The sequence below is a fragment of the Aulonocara stuartgranti genome, assembly GCF_965226115.1.
Source record: "Aulonocara stuartgranti genome assembly, chromosome: 3".
In the NCBI taxonomy this organism is placed as follows: domain Eukaryota; kingdom Metazoa; phylum Chordata; class Actinopteri; order Cichliformes; family Cichlidae; genus Aulonocara; species Aulonocara stuartgranti.
Window position 1 is genome coordinate 77,950,316 of NC_138941.1, and position 21,099 is coordinate 77,971,414.

Here is a 21,099-nt window from a genome sequence, read left to right on the forward strand (position 1 = left end):
CCTGAACAAGGATGAAAGGTTATGCAAAGTTTTTATATTGAGTCACGTCCTCTGCCTCCTCCAAAAGAATCCTTTCAGAAGTTAAACGATATCTTTAATTGGTTAATTTGGACTAACAAAGGTCCTAGATGAAGACTTGGCTTGTTGTACCTGCCATATGAAAGAGGGGGTTACAATAAAGTTTCCACTTGACAGAAATGTGTTTTTGTTTGAGATTCCCGAGGTTCGCACGGTGTCATCCTCCTGAAAAGGAAACACCTTGTGGCGTCAGGTGAGCTGCAAAAGGTGCTGTCAGTCACATGACCCTGAGCCTCAGCAGGAAGTCTGACCCCTTCATAATAAAAGCATGTTCTTCACCTGCACTAATCAGGCTGAGAACACGCTGGGCTGGAGTCACGTGATCGACTTGTAGTTCAAACACAGCTGTTTCCTTTCCTGAGTTCTTATCACATCTCCTAAACGCATTTCCTCCACCTCAGAACGTTTCTATCAAGGAAAAGTGCTTAGGAAAGTAGGTAGGAGACCACTGAGTGTATGTGAACGTGAAGGGCTTTTATTGTGAAATGCAGGGTAGGGAAAAGTTGTTCCGCACATGCGCGGTAGAGATCCTGCGTGAGCAGAGACTAGTCAGTTTAATAAGTTTGATGATTTGTTTAAAATACAGAACAAAAGTAAACAAAGTAGGACGGTAGGGCATCATGGCGGCTTTATGAACGGTAAGAGGCGGGAACACGGGGGCGACGGTCAGAGGGAGGACATCAACAGGAGGAGGACCGGAAGCTGTTTGAAAGCCGTGAGCGGGAGTTTGTCAGCAGGGGGAGAAACCGGCACCCGGAGCGAAGACATGGACCCCCTGCAGGAGCTCCTGGACCGGGTCAAGCCCAGCACCGAGGCGGTGAGTCCCAGTCTGACCCTGTTTGCCCGAACTGAGCGATAAAAACAGTCTACGTACACGCACAGCCCTGCGTACGTAGACTGTCTGCGTCATGACGTAAGGCAGAGCAGCAGCCAATCGCTGTTTCGAGCTAATTCTATAGCAGAAATCCACACAGAAAAGAGAATATAAGGATGTGAGCCTGTTTTACATTTATTATTGTGACCTCCGACCTGCTGCTTTGTTTCTTTAGGAGTCCCTGTGGTTAAAGAACATCTTCACCTCCATCTCTGAACACCTGAGTCCTGTGGTGTGTAGCTCCGCCCCCTCGCAGACAGGTGAGTTCCTGTTTGTTTGAAACAGCTGGCTGATAAATCAGCTGTACTTTAAATCCTTAATGACGATGTTCACTTATGAAACCAAATACTATTTAAACCATTATTTAAACAGTGAAAGCAGGGCTCACCTGCCCTCACAGGTGTCATCAGAGCACTCCAGTGTGTAGATGTGAGTGTGGTTCAAAGGTCAGAGCCATGAAGGTGACCGACTGTCAGTGAGGAACAGGGAGGACTAAGAGTCTGAGGATGAAGAGCAGCCGCTTCCTCAGGTGGTCCCACCTGTTCACACACCAGCTCTGGTGTCCACTTCAGGTGTTCTCAGTGGGCGGGGCTTCAGTTGTTTATGTTTGTGTTTACCCTTTAAACTTTGTTTTCCCAGGTAACCACGGTGACCTCAGCCTCTTCGATCTGAGCATGTGTGCGGTGCAGGCGATCCAGCAGCAGATGTGTGTGGCCCACAGCTTACCTGTCAGCTACAGGTAACGCCCGCTGACATCATCGCTGTCGCAGGTCACGTGACCTGGCCTTACCGCTGTCCTCCCGTCTGTCCGCAGGCTGCTGTCCGTCTCCCAGCTCGTCTCCCAGCAGCACCTGGCCTGCGTCAGCAACCTGTCCTGGAGCACCAATCGGCAGAGAGCCTGGGCCAGGGAGGCGGAGCTCGCCGTGCCGGGTCAGAGGGCGCTGCCGAGGGTCAACCTGCTGCTGATTGGCTGTCTGAGAGAAGGCCCTGACGGAGAGTACAGGCTGACGGACGCCAGCGGCAGCGTCATGTGTGAGGTGAGTCAGAGGGGGAGGAGCCTAACCTTAACCCATGGTCCATCAGCTGGTTAGTTCTCAGGAGCTTCTTCACAGCAGCGTCACTAAACCGGATCTGGTCAGAACTGATGGTAACGAGGTCACAACAAACTGCAGGTGTTCATGTGCAACGTGAATGAAATCGAATTCCTCTTTAATTCAGCTCATTCTCTGTGCAGGGACACAAGTGCTGATAGAGTCTGGTCATCACACGCTTCTCTGCTGATGTTTACATCAGCATGAAACAAGCAAACAAGCTCAACAGCTGACTTTCATTTCTGTAACTCAGAAACATCAGGACTTGTTAAATGTGAGCTGTGTTTATATGGATTCACTTAGCTGATCGATAAGTAAGGATGTAAAGACAGAGTCTGTCAGCAAGTGAGTAACTGTGCTGGCACAGACGTGATGACAGCAGAGCTTTATAAAGATGTGGAGCCTCCTCCTCACATAAAGTATACAGATAGCATCACCTGCAGTAACCTGACAGATTACAGTCAGACAGCTGCAGCAGGCTCAGTGTGGTCCTAGCATCACCGCACGGATTAATGACTCACAGTACTTGAAATGTGCAATTCCCTTGTGTTCTTATTGCTATTTATTCTATTCTTCCCTTTTCTATACTCTGTATTTGTATATGTGTATATTTCTGCTCACCTTCTGTAACTTCTGTCGGTGCTGGGCTGTTGGAAACCGAATTTCCTGGAGGAACGCACCCGAGGGATCAATAAAGTTTAATCTGATCTGATCTAATCTAATCTGATCAGATCTAATCTAATCTGATCTAATCTGATCTGATCTAATCTGATCTGATCAGATCTAATCTAATCTGATCTGATCTGATCTAATCTGATCAGATCTAATCTAATCTAATCTGATCTAATCTGATCTGATCTGATCTAATCTGATCTGATCTGATCTGATCTAATCTGATCTGATCTAATCTGATCTGATCAGATCTAATCTAATCTAATCTGATCTGATCTGATCTAATCTAATCTAATCTGATCTGATCTAATCTAATCTAATCTGATCTAATCTAATTTGATCTAATCTAATCTGATCTGATCTAATCTAATCTAATCTAATCTAATTTGATCTAATCTGATCTAATCTAATCTAATCTAATCTAATTTAATTTGATCTAATCTGATCTAATCTAATCTAATCTGATCTGATCTAATCTAATTTAATTTGATCTAATCTGATCTAATCTAATCTGATCTAATCTAATCTAATTTAATTTGATCTAATCTGATCTAATCTAATCTGATCTGATCTGATCTACTGCAGCTATAAAACAAACGGCATCACTGCAGATCAGAGCTGATGAAGCTGTCATCATCAGTACAGGCTTCCAGCATCCACCCAGGACACACTCCGCCTCTCTCTCACCCGCGTCTCTCTCTCGCCCTCATCCAGTGCCTGTCTCTCTCGCCCCTGTGGCTCGATCGTCCTGTTTTCCTCCCTCACTGGAACTACATCCCCCACAATGCATCGGGCCAGGAAGAGGCCGCAGGCTTCTTGGAGCTGATTGGCTCCCCTGTCCTGTTGTGTCCTGGTGCTGAGCAGGGATTGGCTGCTGCTCCTGGAAGGGTGGAGCTAAGCGGAGCGGTGGGAGTCGGAGAGGCCGGCAGGCTGCTGAGGCACAGGTGGGTCACATGATCTTTGAACTGCAGCGGAGTTTCTGAGCAGTGTGTGTGACAGATGTGTGTGTGTGTGTGCTCCAGGGTCAAAGGTCAGCGGCTGAGCGTGTTCGGAGAGGTGGGCTCAGTTTGCCCTCTGCTGGCCGTGGCAGGAACGACCTTCTTTTGCTTCACGCTGACGGATGAGTCGCGCTCGCTGCCCGTGCTCGTACAGGTACCAGCTCTCTGAGGATGATGATGGTGAGGAGGGACGATGAAGCTCAGTGTGTGTGTGTGTGTGCAGGACAGCAGCCAGCTCAGCTGGATCCAGCGTGTGTGTGTCGGGCAGAGCGTGTGTGTGACAGCTCTACGTGTGTGTGCGCTACGAGGCTGGAGAGGAAACAACATCCTGTGTGTGACGAAGCGCTCCGAGCTGCACGCCGACTACACGCACACACAGGAACACACACAGGAACACACACACTCTGAGTCCCTGCTGTCACAGCCTGCTGAGGACGACTGTGAGGAGGCGGAGCATGAGGAGGTGGAGCTGGACCAATCAGCTGTGAGGATAAAGCAATCCAAAGTCATCAGCTACCAGGTGAGAGTGCTGTGAGCTCTGATTGGCTACCACAGGTTTGTACCTGTGTGCTGATTACTAAGCCTCCTCTGCTGTGATAGGGCACGGTGACTGAGGTTGTGAGTGAGGGGGCGGGGCTCTACGTGCTGGATGGGAAGGTGGGTCTGTGCGTGGCCTATCAGCCGGCGGCGAAGAGGAAGCTGAGGGCGGGAGACAGAGTGGAGGTGAGTCACATGATGTGACATCATCATGCCCGTTTGTGTTCGTGGCAGCCACGACTAATAAAGTTTGATGGTTCCTCCTCCTGCAGTTGCATCACGCCCACTTCCTGTACCGGCCCTGCCCGGACTTCCCTCCCAGCATGCTTTGCACCTGCCTGCGCTCCAGCCTGAGGGTGACGACCTTCAGCAGGGCGGGAGGCTCGCCACCCGACAACCGCTGCCCGGGAGATGGGGCGTTACCACGGTTACTGCTGCAGAGAAACACAGATGTGTCCGATTACCTGTGGACCTGTCACCTAAGCTCGCAGCTGGCACACAGGTGAGGCTCCACCCACCACCACCTGTCCACAGTCAGAGACAGCAGAGCCTAACCTTTGTCCTCCTGTCCTCCGCTGGCTCTGGCTTGTTTCCTGGTCCTGGTTCTGGTCTTGGTCCTCAGTCTGGTCCAAGGTGTGTGGAGGCAGCAGTGTGTGTGCTTGCTGTCCTGGAGGCTGATGGAGACTCTGAGCAGAGCTGGAGGACGAGGACGCAGAGACATCTACGCTGAGATGCTGGACGAGCCTCACACCTGTCCTGTGACGCAGGTAGGTCCCACTCTCACCTGTCTTCCTTACAGGTGAGTGTGGAGCATGCTCAGTGTGCTCTGTGTCCCTGCAGTACAGCGTGTCCTCGGCGGTCCGGCAGTACCTCGGTGTGTCGGAGCTCCTGGAGTCCCTGCAGACTGGCTGCTGGTCTTCGGCCCCTCTGAGCTCTCTGCTGCCCCCTGATGGCTCCAACCTGACCTCCGCCCAGATCAACGGGTTCCTGTCCTGGTCTTGCAGGACTCTGTCCTCCGAGCCTCGGGGTGGAGACGCTGTCAGGTAAGGTGACAGCAGCTCCCACATGAAGTCATGTGATTACGTACCAATGGTTTTTGCCGGTTTGTGTGTCAGGCAGCGCCCCCTGCTGCTGGTCGGCGTGCTGGAGCTGCCGTCACAGACGTCTGAGTTCAAACACTCGATGCAGCTCAGAGACGCCGCGGGAGCTGCAGCCTGCGTGCTGACGGAGAGCAGCGAGGAGGAGGAGGGAGCGCAGAGGGCGGTCTTTAACAGCGCCTGGATCGGTACAATGCACGCACACAGACACACACACAGGGACACACAGCTTTATTCTTTAATGTGTGTGTGTGTGTGCTGCAGGTTGTCTGGTGGGTGTGGTGCAGTTCACCATGGTGACAGAGAGATTCCTCCAATCAGATTTCCCCTCCTACCAACACCTGGACCAGGACAGGTTCATCACACACAAACACTGCAGGTACACACACACACAACCTGCAGCATGCTGACTGCTCATTGGTCCACTCTCTGTGATGTAGGAGGGCGTCTGATTGGTTCAGGGTGTGAGCTTTCTTCCTGGTTGTAAACATTATGAGTTAAATAAAGCTGGGTTCAATTCACAGGGTTTACCTGCAGTTCTCTCTGGACCACCTGCACATCCTGAGTCCATCTGTTGCCATGGAGACACACCTGAGACACAAGGGGGAGGAGCCAGGAGGGGATGTCACTGCCAGGAAGCAGACAGTAGAAGAAGAAGAAGAGACTGCTGGGAGTAAGAGGAGGAGAAGAGAAGAAGAAGAAGCCAACTCCGGCAACCCCTGGCCCTGTGTCTCCATGGTGATCAGGGTGGAGCAGAAGGAGGGTGTGTCCTGGAGGAATACAGGGGCGGAGGCAGAGGATCAGGAGGCAGGGCTGAGACTGTGCTTCTCAGTGAAAGCTGCTGTGATTGGTCCAGTGGTCAGCTGGAGGCGGGACCCAAAGAATGAGCCAATGAAAGAGAAAGAAAGTGAACAAAAGCAGGAGAGAAAGGTGAGAGACGCACCTGTGTGTGTTTACCTGAGCTCACCTGGATACACAGTTACGTGTGTGTGTGTGTGTGTGTGTGTGTGTGTGTGTGTGCAGGTGGTGCTGGTGTTCTCAGGTGTGTGTACGCGGTGGTTTCCTGTCCTCCAGCCTGGATGTTTCTACAGACTCATCGCCGCTAACACTCAGGTATCAACCCAGCTTTGATGATGTCACTAAGGGGCGTGGTCAGAGGTTGGCCTCATCGGTCTCTGCTCTCTGATATTAGTACACATGAACACGTTTTTCAGCTTTAACTGTAGTTGTTCACACACTGAGGTTAATTATGGAGTTCCACAGGGTTCAGTGCTTGGACCAGTTCTGTTTACATTATACATGCTTCCCTTAGGCAGCATCATCAAAACACAGCTTACATTTTTACTGCTATGCAGATGACTCCCACCATTCCTGTTTGTGGGGAGTTGATCTGACCTGAATCCTTGCAGCTGATTGGCCCATGTGTCTGTCAATCAGGATCCCAGTGTTCTGATTGGCTGTGGAGTTTCTGAGCGCAGTGGGGTGGATCTCCACGCTGAGTCGACCCTACAAGTCAGACGTGGTTGGAGATTCCACACTCTGACACGCCCACTGCTGCTGCCCACCTGCAGACAGGTAACACTCGGTTTGCTCCCCGTCTTCCTCCAGGACCCTTAAACTTTTTTTTTAGAGATTGACAGACCATGTGACTTTCACGCATTGCATTGTGGGTACAAGTGGCAACAAAATCAAAACACTGCATTAAGCGCTAGCATTTCCAGCACTTTGGGGTCCTTCGGGACTAAGTAAAGAATACAAATACAGGCCATTTACCGTTTATTTAGCTGTTGTTAAATATTTTATCTCCTGTACAGGCCAACACAATCTGTTTGTCGTTTCAGGTTGTAGTGTTACACAACATTTTCAGATCTAATATAAATAAAATGAGTGTTTCGTAATTCATTCAATTTATTGTCTTTATTTATAACTGGCATCATTGTTTCATTCTATTATAGAATCTTACAAGAAAGAGGCAACATTGTAAAAATCCATCAGCTTTATTAGCTGCTTCCTGAAAAACAAATCAACAATGCAAAGAAAAAAAACTTTGCTAACAACAAACTGGAAAACAGTTATTCATCACTTGCTTGCTTCAGTACAACCCTTGGGCACATATATGCGGACGTTTCGTGGCTGTTTCGATATCGCTCTCTCTCTTAACCAATCAGATCTGGCTGTGGTAGCAGCTTTAAACTCGGTATGACCCAGGCTGATAGAGGGGCCAGTCTGGATCACATTCCTGCATTTTGTTTCTGGTTTTCCTACAAAACACAACAAACATTAGCCCGCAAAGCCACAGTGAACAAAGCAGCATAGCAACGAATTCAAATCAATATAAGACTTATTTGTAACCTACATCAACAATCATGTTGTGATAAATTACGTAATAACTCCAACAGAAGACTTAATAATACAACACAGTTAATAATACAGCAGCTTCTTGCCATTTTTGTGTTTCTTTTTATTACTGTGTGACTGTTTACGTGTGAAAGCCTGCGTGCGCTAGTACCGCTTGCCACTCGTTCCCACAATCCTTTGCGGTTTTACCCCTGAATGACGTCACATTTTCCATCTCTATTCTCTGTGCTTTCAGGCCGTCCCACCCACAGTCTTGTCCGTCTCAGAGGTCTTAGACTGCAGGTAAACTGCTCGTCCCTCACTGAGTCGCCCCCTGTGGCCATCCGAGGAACTGCAGCTGCAGCCTGCTTTAAACTCTTACTGGTGTGTGTGTGTGTGTGTGTGTGTGTTTCAGCTCAGAGCTGGTGTGTTTTCAGGGTGTGGTGTCTGAAAGGATCAGTGTGAACAACAGGACCGCCCACTCTGGACACACACACTCAGGTACAAACACACAGGTGGTTTGTGTATCAGGCTTTTCTGCTGTGAAGTTTTAACATGGGGGTCTATGGGGGCGACTCACTGCTGCCTCTGCTGGACACTAGAGGAACTGCAGGCATCAGTGCTTCAGGTCTGAGTCTCAGGTCTGACTGTTAGCTGAATGTGTGTGTGCAGGTGTGCGTCTCACTCTTTGTGACCAAGCTGGGAGGAGTCTGCAGGTGTACCTGGACCTAAGCCACACCCCCTACCCACCTGGCCTGTTGCCAGGTAACACTCTGCTGTTGTCTGGTTTCCAGAGGAGGCTGTCCAGGTGAGACACACATAGACAGGCTTATAAAAGTTTGGACTCTTTATTTGGACTCATTTCCAACAATGTCAGCCCCAATAAAGTTATGGATCATCTTGCATCAATAGGCTGCTGGTTTTCTTTACTGGTTTCAGGTGTTACCAGCAAAATAGTTGTTTAATCATCTGGAAATGTACCCAGATTTATTTATTTAGACAGAGATCTTGACCCCCCAATGTTCAATACAAAGTCACGCCCATGGTTACGTACCTGTGCGGTTTACCTGTGTGTGTGTTTCAGGACAGGAAGTGTGTACTGCACGTACTTACCTGTCAGCTCCATAACTGTGGTCTCCCTGGGAGACACCAGGTAAGTTTACAGGTAAAGTCTGGTTCACGTGTTTGTCGTGCTGTTGTTTATTTGTTTGTTTGGTTTCTATCAGCTCGGCCCAGCCTCCTCCTCCTGCTCCCATCATGCACCTGGGTGAGTGGGCTCTGAGCAGCAAGCAGAGGTGCGCTGTGGGACAGGTCAAAGGTCACGTGGTGTGTTTCCTGTTCCTGCAACTGCAGTGGAGCTGCTCGCTGTGTGGCAGCGTGTACACACAGGTACTGCATAAAATACACACAGTGTGTACAGGATGTGTTTAGTGTCAGTTTCTCGGGTGCAGTGAAAGTACTCAGAGTGCTTCATGTGTTGTTAGCGTGTTGGTGGCGTGTTAGTGTTGGTGCAGTAAGTAAAGTGTCGTTTTGGAGGAAACTGCTCACGATTTCAGGTGTGTGTGTTTACCTGTTGCTCTCTCTCTCTCTCTCAGGGCTGCAGCAGCTCTCAGTGTCACTCGACCTCGTCAGTGTTTCAGTCCAAAGCAAAGTAAGAGCAGCTTCCTGTTGAGCTCACCTGCTGATACGTGTTAATCACCTGGATGAGTCAGGTGACAGTCACATGATCAAACCATGTGGCTCTGCTCTTCGATCAGGCTGGTGATCGATGACGGGACAGGTGAGGCTCACGTCTGCTTCTCAGCTGCTCTGGTTCGTGCTCTGCTGGGATTGGCTGATGCTCAGTGGGAGGGGCTTCAGAGAGCACTCAGGGTCAGAGGTCACATCAGAGTCTTCCCTCGTGGGCAGAGCCAGGTCAGTAGCACCTGTCAGGTGTATATGTTTACCTGTCACAGGTGAGTCACGTGCTCATCGTCGTCTTTAAACTTTATTTTGTCTTTAAAATTTAAGATGAGGCTTTAACTGTGAAAGGACACATCCTGTTTGCATCCTGGTAACAGCTCCGTCTGCTCACACCTTACTGCTGAACTGGTTTGGGGGCGTGGCCACTTCCACCTTTAAAAGTCTGTAGGTGTGACGGACCCACGCTGGGCTCACGTGAACAGGAGGGAGGGGCCTTACAGCCGTGTGTTTCAGCGAGACTCAGGTCGTGCCCCTGACTCCACCCACTCGACCTGATGAAGCAGCAGGTGGTGTAGTTCTGAGGGTAATCAGGGCTGACTGTGAATGCCACACCTCCCACATGGAGGGTGGAGACCACAGGGGAGGGGCAGGACAGCGAGAGGCATTTAGGACTCGGGGCACACCAGGAGAACCCACAGGGCCCCTCCACCCACAGGTGGAGCTGTGTTAAAAGACCCTGCAGACTGAAACGTCCTGTGGTCAGAGGAGGTGAAACGAGAAGAAGATGCAGCTACAACCCAAAGAACAGCGTCCACACAGTGAAGCACGGTGGGGACGCTGTGGGGGGGCCACCACAGAGAGAAACAGGCGTCCTGCAGGACGTTTCCACAGGGCCGAGCCGTGAGTCTGCAGAGACATAACCTCTGTGTCTGTCTCAGGTGTGTGACGGGGACGCTGACGACTTCCTCCTCCACTTCCTGTTGTGTCTGTGCAGCAGCGATGTCATGATTCGGCCGCTCAGCCTCACCTGCAGGAAACACACCAACCAGAGACCAGAAGGTAACCCCACCCTCACCACCCTGACTGCAACCTTCAGTGTGTGTGTGTGTTTCAGAGGTGAGGAGGTTCACTCGAGGAGACAGAGAGTTCCTGACCAGACTGGCTCCTCCCCTTCAGCTCACCTGTCTGCACCTCCACCCTGACTGAGCTCCACCTGCTTCGTTCTGACTTCATCTGTTCTACGTGTTCGTACAAATAAAACTTTATAGTTCCTCCTCCTGTCACACGGTATCTCACCTTCACTGACCCTGACGCTGGTGATCAGGGTCAGAGGTCACACGAAGCTCTCTGGGTTTAACAGGTCATGTGACCCTTCTACAGGAAGTGATCCCTGTGAGTGGCGCCCACATCGGAGACGTTCTCAGATGGTGATTCATGAAACCTAATTGGTAAAACTAAACACTGAACGTGTTTCGGTTTGTTTACAGAGGTCAGACGGTGAAAGCTTCAGCCTGACCAGGAAAGAATCAGTCCTCTTTAAATCACACTTACTTTAAATGAATTCCTCCTCACCTTCATGTGTTTTGTATTATTGCATCTTATACTGAAAGAGTTCATCCATCGACACATTTGAATCCTGCAACATTTCACCGTGTCAGTTTGTCATGAATTGGACTATTTTAGGATTTCAGTTCATCTTTCCAATAAAGCTGGCAGCTCTGAAACAGCTGTTCTCTCTGAGGCTGTTTTGCATGTAAATAAAAGTGAAATAATTAAATGTTCTGTGAACAGACCGTCCAGTGGAGCTCCTCAGGGCTCTGTGCTTTCACCACTTTGTTTTCTATGCTAATGAGTGTCAGAGCACGTCAGCATCAGTCCTTCAACATGGTCACAGCCTCTGATGAAGGTGTTCAAATGTGGCTTTTAATCCAGGTTTACACTTAAACAGTCTCCATGAAACGGGCCTCTGCCCTCATTCATCCTGGAGATCACTCGTCTAAACCAACCAACATAAAGAATGTGATGTTTTCAAAGCGAACACGTACACACAGTTGTTATGGATACGATTAAATGTAGGAGCGATGATTTGTGAAATCCTACATGTGTGTTCTAACATGCTTTAATGATGGCACGAGCTGACAATGAATAACATAAAGTTAATAGTTAATCTGCAACAAAACTTTTTCACCGCTTCAGTTTTTGGTCTTTTCCACATACGGTTGTTGTTGTCATGGAAACAGAAACCAATCGGGCCTTGGATGGACGTCGGAGTTCTTAACAGCAGCTCGTTGTTCATTCTGATGTTGTTTTTTAATTATATTTTATATTTAATATCATATATTGGCCGTTTTCAGCTTTATCTGAAGGGCCACAGGTCAGACTCCAGCTGGGCCTGCCGCTCTCAGCCTCACTCTGAGGAAGCCCACAGTCTCTCACAGTGGAAACTACACCGGGGGACCCCATCCTTGGGGTGGACCCATTTTTGTTGTAGCGTGTTTTGGGGTTTAAAAGCCACAGAGACGCGGTGCTTAGAAAAAATGCATTTCAGCTGTGCTGATGCTCCTGACACGTTGGAACGTTGGGTTGTGTTGCGTGGTTGAGAGGAGGCGGCAAAACACCTAGCAGGCTAGTCGGAAGAACACACACCCACGCTGGTATCGGTAATCCACGGTGGTTCTTTAATACGCCTTCTTCAACAACCATATAAAAGCCCGGCTGAACGGCTGCGGCTCAACAACATAACGCCCAGCGTTCATACAACCCAAGCGTTGCAAACAAAACAAGAAGAAAACGTAAATCCGTCCCTCGTTAAGCAGAAGCGTGCAGGCACGTGTCCTCATAATCCCAGAGAGAGAGAGCAGCGGCACAAACTGATGACACCATCAACCCTCGACTTGGGTGTCTTAAAGGGACACCGCACCATAGTGGCTGTCACAACGTATAAGACTGGGGAAACCTGCATTCAGCTGGACCTGAAAAACACTATGTCCAGATAAACACAATCAACTTTTGGAGAAAAATAAAAGATTCTTCATCAGACTAACAACTAAAAACATGACACTTACCTTAACAGTATGGGCTACATCAAATATATTCAAGACCGACAGTAACACTTCTCACTGCTGCTAATTTTAACAAAACTAAACAAAAAGTAGAAAAAGGCAATTCACCAAGTCTTGAAAAGTAAAACTGAAAAATAGAAACACAGAATAAAACATCCATCCAGATCTTTACCACCAACAACATAAAATCTATCTTGATTAATTGGCCAAATTCTCCAATAAATGAGCAATAATAAAGTAAGAAAAAATAAGACATTCAATTTATGGACGCTCAAATTAACAGAGCGACATTAAACGCACCTCATTGCCTGCCGTAGCGTTCTTCGCAGCTGCACTTCACCTCAAAGGTCGGTTAATACATCGGATTGAACTTAACCAAAGTCCAATTAAAGGAAAATAAATGTTTCTAACAAATACAATGAAGAAGATTAAAATAATTCACTGTCAGTTACTGTCGCTGTGAGTTTGACCAGGTCAGCTGCTTCATTTGGTTCTGCCTAAAGTTCTCTCAGTGATCCAGTGTTTATATGATAAGATACGTGTTTAATGCAGAGAGTTGGAATTACAAGTTGGTAAGAAGCTTTTTAACAAAGGTTTGATTTAAGCTTTAAGTTCAAAGGTGAAAGAAATTTCACGTTTGATGAAGGAAGATCAAGGCTAACAAGGACATAGGTCAAAGGTCAAAATAAGGTGAGAAAATATAATAGATATATATAATCAATCAATAAGGTGAAAATATCAGATAAAAGGGTTTTTTTGGTTATAAGGAATAAAGAGGTCAAAGGTCAAAACAAGAGACACTGGTAGAGACCTCAAATCATTGTTACTGAAGAAGGAGGAGTTCTTTAACAGTACGACATTGATAGAGTTTGTTTGTGTGTTTGAGAGTTCAGACTGAAAGGGAGCGCACAATCGTGTGTGTGTCTGCAGCTGTTGTGTTGTTGCTGCATCGTTGCCTCAGGGGGAAAGTTGTGTGTGTGTTATGCAGACTAGCAGAGACTGCAGCTGTCAGCAGCCACACACACTTTCTATTCTTCAAATCAAATCACAGTGAAACATGTTCACTGACAGCTCAGCTTCAGCATCGTCTTCATGCTGTGACTGCAGCCGTTCAACTCTGTTTGTCTTTAACCCAAATCATCACAACATGCAAATATAATCATCAAAATGATGTGACTGGAAGGATGCAGCAGTCTGTGCTCCACCTTTCTCCTCCACACCTGCAGGTGGAGAACATGGATGCATGAATCTCTACAGAGTTCTTTGAATATTATCCGTCTCATCAGTTTTCAGTGAACAAAACTCCTCACAGAGCCAAAATAAGCAGTTTGTATCCAACATAACTCAGCTGGACTCTGATGCTCCGTATAACAGCCACACATGAGTCTGGATTCACTCAAAGCATTGAACAAACTTTATTGGAAATGAAGCTTTTGGACATTTGTTCTCTGATATTTGCTCTTCAGCTCGAGTCTCCATCAGTGGGAACATTTCCTGATTCAACTTTTCTTCTGTTCAAATCAAACTCCATGAGAATCAAAGTGTGAATCAGAGTCCTGATGATCAGATTCTATAGAAACATGGAGACTGTAGAGGATTTACACTCAATATGTTCATTTGTTCCCTTCAAGAAAAATCAATCATTCATCCAATAAAATCAGTCATTGATCAGTTTGATTGACAGGACAGATGATCAGAGGTGCAGAGTTTTTACCTCCATAATTAGGACTGGGACCGAAGTATGGGTGGAGTCTGTGAGTGAAGGAGCAGCCAGTAAAGGAGTAGATCAGAGCTGCAGCACCTACATCATAAAAGGAGACCAGACCCTCCTCATAATCCACAAACACCCCCACCTTCTCAGGACCAGGATGGAGACAGAGGGGGACTGAAGGGGAAGCACAAGCTTTGTACTCATTTCCATTTCTCAGCACTACAGTCCAGAAACCATCCTGAGGTCTCCGTCTGATTATTCCCTTCCTGTTGATCGACTCTGTGGCCACTCCTAAATCCCACTCAGTCTTTCCTTTAACCTGAACCTCAAAGTAAAATCTGCCTGAAGAGAAACTCTGCTCTCCTAAAACACAAACACACACAGAAAATCTCTCTGGGTTGTCTGGAAGTTTCTTCTTCACATCACTATGATAAACTTGTTTTCCATCATCAGACAGGATGAGATTAGGATGAGCTGTATCAGGATCCAGAGTCACATCCACCTCATGCTGCTGCACCCTCTGCAGCTCAGCCTCTAACAGCTTCTTCTTCATGGGTTTCCAGACTGTCTCCTCCAGCTGAGCCACAGCTCTCCCCACAGTCCCCTCATATGATGGTGGATGAACTCTGACCTCTGTCCAGTCCTTGCTGGGTGGAGCAGCTTTCAGGGAGGAGAAGCTTTGGAGGAGGTGGAGGTGGTCTTCAGAGCGTGAGAGCTGCTCCACCTCAGAGCTTCTCTCCATCAGCTCAGAGATTTCCTGTTCCAGATCTTTGATGAGACCTTCAGCCTGTTTCTCTGTAGCTTCCTGTTTGTCTTCGATCTCCTTCATGAGCTCCTTCAGGCGTCTCTCAACAGACTCCATCAGAGCCGTGAGGACCTGAACACCTTCTGCTTTCTGTCTGTCTGCAGCATCTTTACTCATCTTCACCGACTCTGTGATCTCCTGAATCTTCAGTCGTCTCTTCTGGATCATCTGCTGAATCTCAGCCTCTGTCTTCTCCAGCTCTGCCTTCTTTCCTTCATATTCTTCTCTCAGAGGAACAAACTCGTGGTTCTTGTGGTCTAAAACAGGGCAGAGCATGCAGACACATGTCTGGTCGGTCTTACAGAACAGCTCCAGGAGTTTATCGTGCTTCGTGCACATCCTGCCTTCCAGGTTCTCCACAGCATCAACCAGCTGATGTCTTTTCAGACGTTTCACTGTCAGATGAGGCTCCAGGTGAGTCTGACAGTAGGAGGTCTGACACACCAGGCAGGACTTCAGGGCCTTCAGTCTGGTTCCAGTGCAGACGTCACAGGGAACTTCTCCTGGTTTGGCAGCTTGTTGCTCTGAGCTGCTGCTGCTGGCTTTCTGCTGAGCTTCACGTCTGAACTGAGCAACCATCTCAGAGATGAAGGTGTTGACCCTCAGCTGAGGTCGAGTGTAGAACGTCTCTTTACACATGGGACACTGACAGCTCTGATTCATGTCCCAGTGCTGACTGATGCAGGTTTTGCAGAAGTTGTGTCCACATGGTGTAGAGACTGGATCAGTGAACACATCCAGACAGATGGAGCACAGAAACTGATCTTCATATCGCAGATTGCTGGCAGCAGACATGTCTGCACTCTGAGGGAGAAAGAAGAGAAACATTTGATTCAAAATTCTCTTTAAATTTCATTTTACAAAGAGAGAAACAAGCGTCAGTAGTCTGAGGAGCTTGGAGAGAAAAGCGTCTGGACTTCGTTGAGTTTCTTGAAGACGTTTCATCAGAGAAGCTTCTTCAGTTCTCAGAGTAACTGGTGGAGACCCAGCAACACACTCAGACACAAACTGGTTCATCCAAACACAAACCTAACATCGTAGTGTCTGCTGTACAGTGCAGCGTCCAGATGGACAGGATCAACGTTTGGGGATGAAGATAAATACAGTCGTTACAAAGATGTGAAATTGTTTCTCTGTTTTACAGAAGGTCCAAGATTCATCCAGATCATTTGTATACTTGAATAAATCAGTTTGTTGGATATTTTCCATCAATCACTGTGAAGTAAACTTCGACCTTGTTGGTGACTGAATACTTCTTATTGTACGTCCAGATCAACGAGCCATTAATATTAAACAGTGACTGTTCCAGTAGAGCTGACAGTGAGGAGGACGATGAATCACAAACCTCAGAAATGTGTTATTAACTGTTGATCCAGTATTTTAATGGCATTGATGAGAACATGTTTATTCAGAGGTGTCTGTATATTTGGTCCATTTGTGCGTCAGTAAAAACTGTCCTGTTTTCTCTCACAGATACTGGAACATCCTCACAAACTCAGGATGTGGAAGAAGATGAACTTTTCCAGTCACTCGCTGGGATACATCATTCATGTTATTCTGGATCCTCAGAAAACATTGATTTATTTTTGTGTTTCACATATTTGTTTGTCCAAATCAAAGATTGATGTTAGTAGAGAAGAAGCCACCATGATAAAGCCTGTGTGTGAAAACGAGATCAGTGGATTTGATCAAAATCCCATTTAAGGAGGAATTCTGTCCTCCAGTTTGTTTAAATAAGCTTTGGGATTAAACAGCATCATCTATGTTTGTGTCTGATGACATGTTTGATCCAGGTCAGCTTGAATATCACAGCTGATGTGTGGAACTCTGACATGTTTAAAGCCTGATTATCAGGATGATTCAAACACATCTGTCTAAATAATGAGATTCATGTTTCCACACAAAGTTATAAAGTGCAGCATCGACTGTTTTCTGAATGATTGAGGATCATCTGTGACTCTTACAGGATACACTAAGTCAGATAATCTTTGTAAAATGTGTGAATGACTTTTTGAAGTACTGACCAAAATCTGCTGGTTTACAGTATCAAAGGCTTTATATCAATAAAGAATAAATAGGTGTTTTCACGTCTGTAATCCTTATGATCAATCAGATCCAGAATCAATCTAAGAGGAACAGGAAGTGATGAATAACCAGGAAGTGTGGAGTCAGTCTGAAGTCCAGAGCACAGCCTGAGTCCACAGTCCTGAGCAGAGCCACAGTGAGACTGAAGCAGCAGCTCGATGCTCCTACAGTGGATCTGTGGTTACATGAGCAGATTTCTATGGATCCAGTGTGACTGTGATGAGTCCTGATGAAGTGAACAGAGTGAAGATTTGTGTAGAAGCAGGAAGTGTGATCAGCTGCACTCACCACTGTTGCTGAGAGGAACCTGATGGACTCCAGTGAATCTTCTTTTAGAGACAAACAGGACTCGACTGCAGCTCTGCTGCTGCTCTCTCACACTTTCACTTCTGCAAAATGACGTTGGGCTTCTTGTTTTTCAGCTGTTGCTCCGCCTCTTCCTGCCTCTCCCTTTACAGGAATCAGCCGGTCTGTACTCAGTGACTGTGTGCAGCGGGTGGGAGGAGTGAGGAGTGGTGTGTGGGTTCACACAGTAATGACGGCCTCAGGTGATCAGGAGAAACTCACCTGGATTTCCTTTTTCCACAGCAGACTGAGAGCTTCAGGTGGACCCTGAAGGAGGTCTCAGACACAGGTGGTAAAAGTACACACAGTGTGTACTGAAGTAGAAGTACTACTGTTAAAAATACTCCAAGTACTAATTCAACTTCTTTACTCAAGTAAAAGTAAAAAGTAGTGGCTGTGAAATGAGAGTAAAAAGAGCTGATTGAAGAACATTTCTAACACGTGTTTATACAAAGCTAACTGACTGTGTGACTAACTAACTGACTAACTGCTGTGGTTTGGAGTAGAGATTCCTGAATTTACCAGGTGCACCTGAAGGCAGCACAATTTAAACCGTAAATAATGATGTAGGTGCGCAAATCCTTTTCAAGCGTCACAGCATCAGATGAGCCGGCTTACGTTTGTTGCACTTCTACACCAAGTTTTACGCTCGCGTTTCTTCGTTGCTGATTTTTGTTCCACAAACCAAAAGAACAAAGATTCAACCTTTAATATATTTTCATGTGTGTTTCAAGCACTGTGACATATCACACACACACATGCTGAGTGTGTCACTGATAAAGCTGTGACACAGCAGCTCACTCAGTCCAGTCCAGGTAACAGACTCACCTGTTAGCAGCAGCTCTGCCCTCACAGAGCTCAGCTGCTTATTTCAGTCAGCAGGAAACATTAATATTATGGACTACAGCCGTCTGTCAGGGCCGTTCAAGGACACAACGTCACACACAGGTTTAAACTGTTAGACTCATGAATACCCACAACGTTCGATGCACATTTCTCTTTAACAGGAGCAAACGGCCTGATCAGATAATATAAGAACTCATAAAAGCTCATTTATGTAAATCTCTGCTTGGACCAGTGAAACAGTCTCACACTGACTAAACACCATCACTACTTCAGTAATGACAGAGGGGCGTAGGCGTGCTCGTGGGACAGCTTCCTCCAGCTGTGGAAACCAGATGTGGAAGCAGACTCCCTGATGTTGCAGTCCAACACCAGTGTGAGCAGAGAGGACTCAGCTGCTGGGCGGAGCTTATCTTCCTGTCCTGTTCAAATCCAGCATGAAACTCTTCTTATGTTCCCTCTTCAGTCTGATCATGTCTAACAAACATCACTGTTCACCTCCTCCTCCCTCTGTGACTCCTTCATGTCCACTTTACTCCTCAGTAAGTCTCCACAGCTCCAAGCCAGCTCTGCATTCATAGTTAGTCCACGTTCTTACCTCCATCTTCAACCTTTCCTCAGCCAGAGTGTTGTGTCTGTGCTTCCACAGGCCCCGCTGGTTTACAAACTTGTTCCTGTTAACGGAAACAAGACGAACAGCTTTTACTTGCTAGCAAGGGAGGACCGCTCGGTGTGTCAGGAAAGCACTGACTCCACCCACAGACGACCTTTTACTGAACACAGTTACAGTACACACAAGCACCACCCATTGTAACCCCCCTATGGTCAACAAACATAAGGCCCTATGTGTGTGTGTGTGTGTTTGGGGTGCGTTTGTGTGACCTCCTGCCCACAAAGGATGATAAAGCAGGAAGCTTACTAAGCAGCAAACAGAGCCCTCACATAGATGAGCCTATAAGAAAACACTGCAGCCTCCCCACCAACAAACTGGCTGGAGAGGTGGTCAGAGACAAAGGAACGTCTTTGATCAGGCTGCTTGAACCAAGACTTACAAACTTAAGTAACACAATGACAACATTTAACAATTTGACTCCCACACAGAGCACTATCCCCACATGCTTCAAGACCACAACCATCATGCCCCTCCCCAAGAAAAGCCCAGCCACTAAACGCCTGCAGACCAGTCGCACTGACTCCCATCATTGCAAAGTGCTTTGAGAGAGCGGTGCTGGCCTACATCCAGAGCAACATCCCAGACACTCTGGACCCCCTGCAGTCTGCCTACCGGCCCAATAGGTCCACGTCAGACGCCATCGCTGCTGCCCCTCACTACTCCCTCTCCCACCTGGAAAACAAAGACCTCAGGGTGCTTTTTGTTGATTATAGCTCCGCCTTCAATACAGTCATCCCTCACAAACTCATTCCCAAGATCCTCAGCAGCTTCTACAGCTGCACTGTGGAGAGCACACTGACCAGCTGCATCACTGCATGGTACGGCAGCACTACTGCTATGGACCAAACGCCTGCAGAGAAGATGATCAGGACCCCGCTGCCCTCTGCATCCACCATCGCAGAGTCCAGAGGAGAGCTGCCTCCATCCTCAAAGACCCCACATCCCCCCAACACGGCTGTTCACACTTCTGCCCTCAGAACGAAGGTTCAGAAGTTCAAAATCCAGAACATCCAGACTCAACAACTCCTTCTTCCCACTGCTGTCAGACTCTTGGACAGCTGACCTGTTTTAACAGTAATGTTTGCACATCAGGTCATCTTTCATATCAAGCTCACAGCTCCTTTGCACATACATCTACCTCACACTTACATTTAGTCTCCACTCATTTATTCATAGTATTTGTATTTTATCTTGTTCTATTTGTATTTATTAGCCTGCATCTGTGTGTGGACAGCACAGAGATCCACATCTGAAACCATCAACAGTCACATGTAGATCTGCTTCATCTTCAGCTCTGTTTCGTTTTTGTCTGATCTTCTCTGAAGCTTCCTGACAGTCAGCAGCTTTGACCTTTGACCCACATGAAGCTAACATGTGACACAGAGTCAGGACGCTCCGTGGAGATCCATCAGCACAGCAGAAACACGCTCGGGGTCATCATCTTTATAAACTTCCTGTGGATCCTACAGTCTAAGATCCAGAGCTGTCACTAGGATGGTTCAGTCATTTCTCATCAGCTACAATTAGAACTCAGAGCTGAGCAAATATAATCAATCACATGCTGTAGAAACATAGAAGTTTCTATCCTTCAGAAAACATCTGACAAAAAGATCTAAAAGTGTGTGAAGAGCAACACTTGTTGTTCTCTAAATGTTGGGCCACAGCTGTAGAAAACACTGTGAGTGTTGGTCAGTAATGACATTTCATTTAATTTCTCTTTGTGCAGGTGAACACTGTCCAATCTTCTATCTAAATGACTGCTTTGTCTTTAAAAAGGTGAAGAGCCTGAGGCCGGTGACCTTTCCCCGAGTACATCCTCACAGCGGCTCACAGGACCAGGCCTCACTCCTGTCCTGCCAGAGGAGAAGCTTCAGAGTGTCCGTGCAGTTCAACCACACCTGTCATATTCAGTACGGCGTTCATGCAGGTTGCTACCCGACAGTTACAGCATGTAGTAATACAGTCCCACTGCCTGTTCAGCATATGCAAACATATTCATGTTCAAGCATGTGATGACAAAGGCCTCCCACTGTGGGCATTTCATCATGTTTAGGAGCCTCATCCAGCCACACATCTGATCAGTGGAGTATTAGTAACACAGAAAACTAAAGAGGACACATGTTACTTTTATCTTTATTTATTTGATACATCTGTCATTGTTAGACATGAGGTTCACTGAAATCATTAGTTTTGTCAGATTTCTCTCCC

General features: G+C 47.2%; 2 protein-coding genes across 6 annotated transcripts; one reads left to right on the plus strand and one right to left on the minus strand.

Annotated features, from left to right (window-relative positions):
• Positions 1-540: 540 nt before the first annotated feature.
• On the plus strand, positions 541-17,025 carry LOC309703464 (CST complex subunit CTC1-like). 5 transcript variants are annotated; one of them, XM_082528290.1, is made up of 25 exons: positions 548-895; positions 1,128-1,212; positions 1,592-1,691; positions 1,767-1,989; positions 3,430-3,659; positions 3,738-3,867; positions 3,937-4,233; positions 4,314-4,436; positions 4,523-4,752; positions 4,873-5,017; positions 5,091-5,293; positions 5,366-5,535; positions 5,612-5,726; positions 5,872-6,277; positions 6,371-6,460; positions 6,785-6,922; positions 7,941-7,987; positions 8,100-8,185; positions 8,357-8,492; positions 8,769-8,837; positions 8,911-9,073; positions 9,280-9,335; positions 9,442-9,598; positions 10,306-10,426; positions 10,482-11,160. In XM_082528290.1, exons 1-25 carry the CDS (start codon positions 710-712, stop codon positions 10,571-10,573), a joined length of 3,798 nt encoding a protein of 1,265 aa, XP_082384416.1. In that variant the 5' UTR covers positions 548-709; the 3' UTR covers positions 10,574-11,160. The 5 variants fall into 5 exon arrangements, with proteins under 5 accessions (XP_082384417.1, XP_082384415.1, XP_082384414.1 ...); XM_082528291.1 differs by lacking the exons at positions 10,306-10,426; positions 10,482-11,160 and adding an exon at positions 16,419-17,025 and having other exon boundaries at positions 541-895; positions 5,612-5,702; XM_082528289.1 differs by lacking the exons at positions 10,306-10,426; positions 10,482-11,160 and adding an exon at positions 16,419-17,025 and having other exon boundaries at positions 545-895.
• Positions 13,821-17,746, minus strand: LOC309703544 (E3 ubiquitin-protein ligase TRIM21-like). Its single transcript, XM_082528449.1, has 2 exons — positions 17,319-17,746; positions 13,821-15,749 (listed from the first exon to the last, which is right to left on the minus strand). Exon 2 carries the CDS (start codon positions 15,738-15,740, stop codon positions 14,091-14,093), a length of 1,650 nt encoding a protein of 549 aa, XP_082384575.1. The 5' UTR covers positions 15,741-15,749; positions 17,319-17,746; the 3' UTR covers positions 13,821-14,090.
• Positions 17,747-21,099: the final 3,353 nt, after the last annotated feature.